Source organism: Arachis ipaensis, chromosome B6 (assembly GCF_059453495.1).
Source record: "Arachis ipaensis isolate K30076 ecotype BB chromosome B6, ASM5945349v1, whole genome shotgun sequence".
Taxonomy (NCBI): domain Eukaryota; kingdom Viridiplantae; phylum Streptophyta; class Magnoliopsida; order Fabales; family Fabaceae; genus Arachis; species Arachis ipaensis.
The window spans coordinates 23,772,352-23,783,267 of NC_142441.1; the positions used below are offsets into that span (position 1 = coordinate 23,772,352).

At 32.6% G+C, this 10,916-nt stretch overlaps 2 protein-coding genes across 2 annotated transcripts; both read right to left on the minus strand.

The window, feature by feature from the left end:
- Positions 1-597: 597 nt before the first annotated feature.
- Positions 598-5,461, minus strand: LOC107646670 (uncharacterized). Its single transcript, XM_016350838.1, has 9 exons — positions 5,101-5,461; positions 4,137-5,016; positions 3,974-4,043; positions 3,140-3,185; positions 2,483-2,647; positions 2,289-2,425; positions 2,058-2,192; positions 1,545-1,818; positions 598-1,388 (listed from the first exon to the last, which is right to left on the minus strand). Exons 1-9 carry the CDS (start codon positions 5,459-5,461, stop codon positions 598-600), a joined length of 2,859 nt encoding a protein of 952 aa, XP_016206324.1.
- A 3,711-nt stretch (positions 5,462-9,172) lies between these two features.
- Positions 9,173-10,421, minus strand: LOC107646671 (uncharacterized). The gene is made up of 3 exons (XM_016350839.1): positions 9,878-10,421; positions 9,688-9,777; positions 9,173-9,258 (listed from the first exon to the last, which is right to left on the minus strand). Exons 1-3 carry the CDS (start codon positions 10,419-10,421, stop codon positions 9,173-9,175), a joined length of 720 nt encoding a protein of 239 aa, XP_016206325.1.
- Positions 10,422-10,916: the final 495 nt, after the last annotated feature.

Here is a 10,916-nt window from a genome sequence, read left to right on the forward strand (position 1 = left end):
TAAAAAATAAATGTGTCTCAATGTATATTTTATTGTTATTTTTTTATTTTTTTACTCCTATTAGAATTTCCTACACCTTTATTGGGGTCAAAATTTGCTCCAACTATAAAAATAATAGCAAACTATATAAAAATAAAATCACATTTAAAAAAATAAAATTAAAACTGAGATTTCATACCATACATAATATTAAATACAAATTTAATAATAAAAATAGAGTGGTAAAATGGTAAACAAATAACTGGAAGGAATATATAGAAGGAATATATGCAATAGGTAGATGATCAATACTTCCAACAGATAGAACATTGCGTAAAAATTGTGGTAGAGGGCCAGTACTTCTAGCAGATAGAACCTTGCGTGAAAATGGTGGTTGAAGAAATCGTGGTCTAGATCTGATTTTAGTGAAGAAAATAATATTGAGGCGGAAGAAGAAGACTCAGTAGATATGTCATATGAACAAAATACAAAACCTAAAATTGAAAATGAACCACTGAGTACCAGGGAATACATATTGTTATCCACTATTTATAGCTATTAGAAAATTAACCTTACTAAAATCTAACTCAATATGGTAAATAAATTAACTATAGTTATTCAACCATAATCAGTTACAGCTTGCTTTTGTGAGCCATTAGATACCATCTTAATATCATCTCCAACATCCTCCCTCAAGTTGAAACTGATTGAATTAGTTGCAAGTTCAGCAACATTATTATCATCCTCCCTTGAATTAAGGCTTGTTGAAACATTTATCCTCTTATCATCAGAATATCCTCCCTCAAGTGGGGCGTGTAAGTCAAGCATGCCCAACTTGAAAAGTAAAGGTTCGAAGACACCCGGTGATAACGCTTTAGTAAGTAAATTAGCCGTTTGATGAGCTGATTTAATAGGTAGCAATTTCAGCACCCCTGCTTGAGACTTTTCACGAACAATGTGACAATCTACTTCAATGTGCTTGGTTCTTTCGTGAAAAATCGGATTAGCTGCAATGTACAGCGCAGATTGATTGTCACAATAGAGATTGATTGGGTAAGGATGAGATACATGGTAGTCATTAAGAAGATAAAGAAGCCATTGACCTTCCCGAGTTGCTTGTGCCATGGCACGATATTCAGCTTCTGAGGGAGAACATGCTACAGTTGTTTGCTTCTTACTCTTCCAAGATACTAATAAAGAACCTAAGAAAAAACAATACCCAGTTATTGATCGACGGGTATCGGAACAAGTTGCCCAATCTGAATCAATATAACCAGTCAATTTGAGATCATTATTTGAAGAGAAGAAAAGACCCTTAGAAGGAGATTTCTTGATGTATCGAAGAACATGTAGTGCTGCCTTGTAATGGTCATCAGTTGCACAATCCAAAAATTGGCTGAGCTTTCCAACTGCAAAAGCAATGTCCGGATGAGTATTGGTGAGATATAGGAGTCATCCGAGCAGTCTTCTATATTGTAATGGATCTTGTAATCTTGTGCCACTCTCCTTAGAAAGTTTTCCATTATACAACATAGGAACTGAAGCAGGTTTAGCTTCTAACATACCATATTCCTCAAGCAAATCAAGAGTGTACTTACGTTGATACAAAGCAATCCCTTCAGAACTACAAGCAACTTCTATTCCAAGAAAAAATTTCAACCGGCCTAAGTCCTTAATACTAAATTCAGCATCAAGAGCCTTTTTAATAGCTTCAATTTCAAATAGATTATCTCCAGATAAAATAAGATCATCAACATAAACAATATTAATAGTCAAGCCGAGGTTAGTGTGCTTGGTGAACAAAGAGTGATCATGAGGAGACTTGATAAAGCCATGTTGCTGAAGAAAACCACTTAATCTTAAATTCTATTGACGGCTTGCTTGTTTCAAGCCATATAAAGAACGATTCAACTTATAAACAGCACCATTTGGAATATCGAGACCTTGGGGGGTTTCATATAAACTTCTTCTTGCAACTCACCATGCAAGAATGCTGTATTGACATCTAATTGGTGAAGTTTTCAATCATGTACCGCAACAAGAGTAAGAATAAGTCATAAAGTAGTGATTTTTACAACCGGACTGAATGTATCAAAGTAATCATAGCCAATTCTTTGACGAAAACCTTGAGCCACAAGACGTGCTTTGTGGCATTCAACACTACCATCTGGGTGAAACTTCACTTTAAAAACCCGCTTGCATCCAATGAGGCGCTTTCCAAGAGGCAAAGAAGTGATAGACCAAGTTTTATTCTTCTCAAGAGTAAGTAATTCCACACTAATTGCATTTCTCCATCATTCGTGTTGCACAGCTTGTTCATAAGTCTTCGGTTCAACTGTTGTGGTTATTGCTAGGGAAAAGGCTCTATGGGCAGGGGATAGCTTCCCATAATCCACCATGTGAGATAGACCGTACCGCTTAGAACATGATTGGTTACTAGAGCTTCCTGTTGTAAGTAACATACAATGATAATCTTGAAGATAAGAAGGTGGTTTATGTGTACGAGTTGAACTTCTAAGATCCTGATGATGCATGTTGTCATTTGAATGAGAATTAGATGATGCATTATTTGGTGGACTAGTAGAAACTACATGTGAATCAGTGAGTGAGGTAGGGTCCCTAGGATCATGAAAAGAATCAATATTTACATGAGATGGATGAAATGCATCTAAAGAATCATAAGTGAAAAGATCAAATTCATTAAAATTAGAATCAGCAATAGGTAAAGAAGAAGCACTTATAAAATTTTTGGTCATGTCATCATGAAAGGATTTATAAGAAAAATAATGTTCATAAAACTCCACATTTCGAGACAAAAATAATTCTCTAGTGTGAATATCAAACAAAATATATCCTTTTGTGCCAGGTGGGTAACCAAGAAAAATACTCTTTCGTGCTCGTTTATCAAATTTTTTTCGTCCATGAATTAACGTTGAAGCAAAAGCCAAGCATCCAAACACTTTAAGGTTACTGATGTCCGCATCCTTGCCAAATAAGGTAGCATAAGGGGTTTTATTTTTTAAAACTGGAGTCGGAAGTCTATTAATTAAATGAACAGCTAAACCAATAGCAAAATTCCAAAAAATTTTTGGCAAGGATGATTGAAACATTAATGCTCTTGCAATGTTGAGAATATGTTGGTGTTTCCGCTCAACAATACCATTTTGTTGAGGTGTCTCAACACATGATGTTTGATGCACTATACCCTGTGAATTATAAAAAATATCAAGTTTAAACTCAGGACCATTGTCAGTTCGAATAATCTTTACTTGAGAATTAAATTGAGTTTTCACATAAGCAACAAAATTCTGAACTAAACTGCTGGCCTCTAACTTTAATTTCATGAAATAAATCCATACAAATCTGATTTTATCATCTACTACAGTTAAAAAATATTTATAACCTTGTAGAGAAATAAGTGACATTGGCCCCAGATATCAATATGTATTAAATCAAAACTGTTTAAACTTGTTGTTTCACTAAGGGTATATGGTAACCGTTTTTGCTTGGCATAATGGCAAAAATCACATGGTTTAGAATAAGTAGATGTAGAAAATTGCACACAAGGATATATTTGTTTGATAATATCAAATTTATTTTGTGGTACATGACCCAATCTAAAATGCCATAAATTCTCAACAGAAAAACATGAAGTTTGTGTAACCAAATTTGCTGTCCTAAAATTAGAAGAAAGTAAAATCTTGTCACTATGACTTTGTGGATCTAGAATCCTAGTACTCCTATTGTATGTTGTATTTTCCATGTTGTCCTTGTGTGCTAACTCTAATGCAGAAAAATTCATCATGTATAATCCATGTTTTGCTCTAGCTGTGCCAATCATCTTCAAAGAGGTCCGATTCTGTATCTCACAAAGTTTGTCAGTAAAAACATATTCACAATGCAGGCCTTTTGTAAGTTTGGAAATAGATAAAAGATTGAAGTTGAAACTTGGTATGTACAGCACATCCGTGAGATAGAATGTAGCTGAAAATACCACAATTCCACTTATAGTTGCAGTTGTGTGTGTTCCATCTGGTAATTTTACCAGAATCGGCCTAATATGTCTAAAATTTGTAAAAAAATGCAATGAGTATGATACATGATCAGTAGCTCTTGTATCAAGCACCCAAGAATTTGAGAAAAAGGTTTTTACTGACAATAATCGTGCAATATGAGAGCTCATGCAAAGTGCATAAGTCTCTAAAGGTATACCTCCACTTCCTGCATTTGATTGATTGACATCTCTCACACTTGCTCCTTGAGATGACTGTGCACACTCCTGCCGAAGAAAGGTAATCAGTGCATCTCTCAAACTCTGATTGAATTGGGATTGACCATCAGCTTCCTTGTCCTGCTTGATATTGTTGGTACTGCTCTCTTCAATTCCAGCAATAATTAGATTAGCCATAGCTCCGTTGCTAGTCTCTCGTGGCCATTTCTGCCTCTGTAGATGAGGTGGAAATCCATGTTTGTGGTAACAAGTATCCACAAGATGCCCTGCCTTGTGACAATAAGAACATGTCTTAGGTGCTGAATTTCTTCCTCCTCTTCCACCTCTACCTCCACGGGTTCCTCGTCCTCTTCCTCTAGAAACACTGCTTGAATTATTGTTGAAATTATGAATTGAATTGGCCAAAGCTGTAAAGTTCTGAGTCTCCAAATCTGATCCATTAAACTGTCTCTCTTGCTGAATAAATAGAGAAAAAAATTTATTGATGTCTGGAAGAGGCTTCATCAGCATGATTTGGGATCTCACAGTCCCATACTGTTCATTCAATCCTCTTAAAAATCTCACTGCATAAGTTTCATCTCGATAATCTCTCATGGTTCCTAAGCCACAGTCACATTTTTCATAGCATTCCTTGCATTGTGGAACTGGTTTGAAACTGTCAATGTCTTCCCAAATAGCCTTCAACTTGGTAAAATAATTTGTTATGCTTAGATTCCCTTGTTTCATAGCATACATCTCTTCTTCTAATTCAGCAACCCTGTATCTGTCTCCATGATAATACCTATGCTTCAAATCAAGCAATAAATCTACAGCAGTTTCATTCCAAACAACACTCTATGCAATCTCAGCACTCAATGATAGATTTAACCAAGAAACAACATAAGTATTACATTTATCCCATGCTACATATGCAGGATCATTTTTATCTGGTTTCACAATGGTTCCATCAACAAAGCCTATCTTATTCTTTGATTTCAGCGCTAATTTCATAGCTCTTGACCAAGAATTGTAGTTCTTAGCATTAAGCACAATTGGGACAATAGAAACTCCAGGATTCTCACTTGGATGTAGAAAGTAAACACTTGCTGGATCCGCAAGCAGATTGGTGCTCGATTTCGCGCTTTGTGGCTGCAAACTCGAGAGTTGGCTTAGAATGTGAGCTAGATTTTGAAGCTCACCAGCTGAAAGCTCCTGGTTCTCATGTGACCCGTGATTTTCCCCAGACATTAGGTCGAAAGGAGTGTCGGCCATTAATGCTAACTCAATATTGTATTTGTGGCTAAAACTTCACTTCTTTCACGATCTTCCACGCTCACCGCACCATGAAAAAATCGTGGTCTAGATCTGATTTTAGTGAAGAAAATAATATTGAGGCGGAAGAAGAAGACTCGGTAGATATGTCATATGAACAAAATACAAAACCTAAAATTGAAAATGAACCACTGAGTACCAGGGAGTACATATTGTTATCCACTATTTATAGCTATTAGAAAATTAACCTTACTAAAACCTAACTCAATATGGTAAATAAATTAACTATAGTTATTCAACCATAATCAGTTACAGCTTGCTTTTGTGAGCCATTAGATACCATCTTAATATCATCTCCAACAGTGGTGGAGGACCAGTATTTCTAGCGAAAACAGAAAATATTTTTCACAGAGACTTATCGAGAAGGAGAAGTCATATATTTCTACTTTTTCAAAAAGTTTTAAGTTAACCTTTCGAAAAGTTATAAGCTTTTTTAAAATGGTGTCAAACACGCATATTGTGATTTTTCATAACTCAAAAAAAAAGTAGCTTCTACTACTTCCCAAACGGGCTTTTACAAAAAATAACAATTTAAAGAAAATGGATCCTCTCAATTTTTTTTAACACTTGAGAGAATAAAGTGTGATCTCTCACCTTTAATTCTATAAATGGGATCAAAAATAAATATGAAAGAGAGAGTAATGAAGGGTTAAATTAAACAATTGACACCATCCAGTTTTTCTCCACTGGAGATGATCCACTCTCCAAATTAAACTTCATTGTGGATTTGTTTGGCACTCAAAACTATATCTGTTTTATTACATAGTATGAGGGTGATCAATGTCTAATGATCAATATCTCCCACTTCTCCAAAAATATTATGCAATTATATTACATGGTATACACGACTTCTCCATAAAAATTATGCAAAGACAGATAGCTTATTAGACTTTTTTGGCTTTCCATACAAAAGTGATTTTCAGCTTTGACCTTCGAGTGTATAGATTTTTTATTGTAAATAATCTCAAATATGCAAATAAGAGCATAATAGTCTCTAATAATTAAATTTCCTCTAACTAATCAATTTGATTCCGCAGCAAAAGTCCCATGCCCCATAAATGGGCAAATGAAACAGAATTGAAGGAGAAGAGTACTATATTATGGCGCTATGCCCATTGATGTATGTGTGGAAGAGAAGGACCATCAACGAAAAAATAATGATGCAATTTTGCAAGCAAGGGTGACATGTCTTTTTGTTAAAACCCCAAATGTATAACAGCATGACATGGATATGATTATTATCTTTCTATCCATGTTCATGAATGAGTTCGATCGGTGCACCCCATCCTCATCAGTTACCATTACTTTCACAGTCCTACTTTTCACTCATTTTACTCTCTTTTATCTTGTAGAATATCATTTATTATTCTACTATATATTTAGTAAGTTTTAAGTTGGTCTAAATATTAGAGAAAAAAAAACACACGGAATGAATATTGTATATATAATGATAAAAATCATGTGTGAACTGTGGAGTGATATTTAAAAATGGGAGTGACATTACAAAATATTTTATTTTTGATACTACATTTACAAAATATTTGAAGTATTGTTAGAATTTAAATTTTACTTTAAATACTCGGATTATTAAATCAAATTTTATCTACTTTACTGCATTGGGCAGTTACAGTTTTGATTTTGAAAGTTTTTTCTTATAGAAAAAAAACTATATAAATTAGATTTGGGTAATTCTTATTTCAGAAAATATTAAAATAAAGAAAAAGTCTAAGAAACTAATTATAATATAAAAATCAACTCAATCAATTTTCTTTTATTTTTAATTTCAAACTTCGAAAAATTAAGGTAGTGACGAGGTTTTTTTTTTCGTAATAAACCTGTTTTAATTTCAACTAATTGACTCCAGTTGACTACATCCTTAATTAGTTCTCTAGCAGGATCGTAAAATAAATCTATCGGGTAAAGTATTAAATTGGTCCCCTACATTTTGGTGTAATCCTGTTTTGGTTCTTAAGGTTTAAAGTGTCTTATTTGAATCTAAAAAAGTTTCATTTAGTTTCAATGTAGTCTTATCGTGAGGTCAAAGTTAAATAATTAACGGAATGTCCTACATAACAATTAACAGAATGTCTTATATGACAGCAGTACAAGAACATGATCGATAATCTGAAAAACAAGTACAAGCTCCAGAGACACAAAATCAACCGTGGATGCATCAATATATTTATTTATCATTCTTACAATTTAAATGAAATATTTTCTATATGACAATATCAAAAATGAAATATTATATTTATTCATCAATACATTTATTTATCATTCTTATTAAAAATATTTCATTACCCTAAAACTATCTTATCTTTTTTCTATTGATGTTGTTGTGGTGTTGTTTATGAATTAGAAAAATTCGGATATTATTGGTTCACATTAGAATTTAAAAAAAATACTAATCTCTTTTTTAATAATCAAACTTTATAAATACTATAATTATAATATATAATATTTATGGTCAAATTTTATAAATAATAATGTAATTAAACAAACTTACAACAAAAGAAAAATATGTCAAATATTTATAAATATATAAAATCACATAGTAACTGTTTTTTTTTAATGTTTATAACATATATATAAATTCAAATCTAAACATACAAATAGTGAGTTGAATAAGACGATCATCTTTCAAGTAAATTTCAAAGTGGAATAGTCCAGCAGGGTAGTATAATATGTTTTTTTTTTTTATATACCAAAGATAAGAAGATTCGAACCCGCGACTTTTAGATAAGTATGGAGAGATTATATTGTTTGAGTTACAGTTCGTTAGCAAGTAGTACAATATGTTGCGTCAGTAAATAGAGAAAGATGAATTATATGATATCTATAATTTGTCTTAACTTATTTTTTTATGACGAATTAAAAATTTTGAAAATTTAATAATTATTTATTTTTATATTTTTAAAATTAAATATTGATTTTTAACCATTTTTAGTAAGTTAGGCAAATACTTTTTAAAAATACTATTTGTACATTAAAATCTACCACCAATATATTTGTGTATAAATATATGTGTAGTTTAATTTATTTTTAATGTGTATTTATATTCCAACATGTATTTTATATTAGTGTCTGACTTTGATGTACATGTAGCATAGTCCAATATTTTTAGACACCATAACAATAGCATTGAGAAATTACAATATCTGATCTTTAGTATGGTTACATCGAACAAACTGTCACAAAGTAAATAAATGAACAAATAAAATAAAGGGTAACATCATAATATTTATGTAACCGAATGTTACAATCAAGGTTTTGAAAACCGAATCGGTCATCAAACCGCTCTAGTTACTGATTCATTGGCTCATAGGTTCAATCGATTCGACCGTGGTTAAACCAAAAAAATTGTTTTATAATAAAATAATAAATAAAATATAAATAAACACATTAAAATATATTTGTAGTCTAATATAAATCTTAGAATATCATCCAAATTAAAAGTACTACATAGACTAGAATGTTATGATCTCATTCAAATATAAACTCAAAAGTCAAATAACAAAAACAACCAATCAAACATAAACATAAGATGCCAACATCCAACTGATTCAAGTTTGTTATCAATCATCAAAATCTGCCATAACTTGTTGCAGATTTGCTTCGTTGATATCATCACCTTCATGTCCACTACTTGGATCAGAAAAAATCAAATGGTGCAGCATAAAATGTACTACTACTACCACCACCACCACCACCTTGATCTAAATCAGCATCAATCTCATCTAACAAAATATATAACACATTATCAATAAATTAACAATTAAAGCTATTGTAATAAATGACCAGACAATAAACTATAATACTCAAGAAGCAAGTCTTCAATATTACTTTGTAGATTAGCCTCTTTTTCAACAACCTCTTCTATCAACCAAAAGTCAACCAAATCAATACTTCAATATCGATTGGATCATATTACACCTCTTGCTTTCTCTTTTGTCTTTCCGTCCTAACAAATTAAATACAATATATGATAATCCTAGTATATTAACTACACAAAATTTCATGATATGAAATGAAAGGATAGAATATATATTACCTGGATTTAAGATGTAAATTATATGTAGCATACACAATATCACTTAGCCTATCATGCTCCAATCTATTCCTTCTTTTTGTATGAATTTGATGAAAAAGACTCCAATTCTTTTCACACCCCGAAGAAGCATATGCTTGGCTAAGAATGCGAAGTCCTATGTTTTGTAAACATGGAGCAGAACCACCAAACAACCTCCACCATTCATCTACAAGTTACAATCCCATAGCTCAACTATCAGTTATTAAGTTAAGGAAATGAAAACATAAAATAACTAAAAAAAGTAATTATCAAACAGATACTCTTACTATGTTGAAGTTTTTTTGCAGCTCGAAAAGCTTCAGGCCTATCAAAGCTCTCCTTTCGATCTCTATATAAGTGTATTTCTTTCATTGCTTCAACTGAATCTAAATTATTAACCTTGCAATGCAATGTAATAAGATCAAGTAAACCTCGCATGACATCAGATGCTTCTTTATAATTTTCATCGAAAAAGCAAGCAGGATTCAAGAAATAAGTCGCTGCATGAAGATTTTTTTTCAAATGTTTGTCCCATCTTGAGTTGATAATCTCTGTGTAAGGTTGATATGCAATCTTACTATGCTTGAACATTTCTTTGATTCTATTTTCTGACCTCATCATACCTTCATAAATAATTCCCAATGATGGTTTATCATCGGCATCTACCAACTTCAGTAATTTAATCAACGGACTCACAATTTTGCATGCAGTAAAACAATCATCCCAAATTTTATTGTCTAGGATAATTGCACTCACAACTCTACCATTAACACTCCTTCCTAATTTGTGTTCGGTAAAGTGTGTATTAACAACCAATGCTTGTAAATCCATTTTGTGCTCAAAGATACTCTTCAAATATAGGAGGAATAATGGTTTTTGCTTTCTTTTTGGGATCGCCTCCAATCACCTGCTTAGTTGGTAACTGACTCGGAGTTTGTTGTTCTTCTTACGCTATTGCTTCGTCAATTACATCCTCAATCTCATCACTACCCTCTTTATTAAAACTTACTTTTCTTTTACTACTTTTACTTTTCTGAATCTCTTTTAATAAACCTTTCATTTGTTTTTCTATGTCATAAGGGACCTTAGAACATTTCTTAATATCTCCACCTATCTTCGCCAAATGTTTTTTCATTCTATTAATTTTCCCACCCCCAAAAGTACTCAGACAAAATAAGCATTGGGAGGAGCCCTGTCGTGTGAGAGAGCCAGAGAGGCGTTCTGGACTTTTGGAAGCTGGATCTGGGCATCAGATTGGAGTTAGGGCTAACTGGCTAAGTGCAGAGGTTGAAACGGCAACGTTTGGCTATCCATTCAAAAAATCGG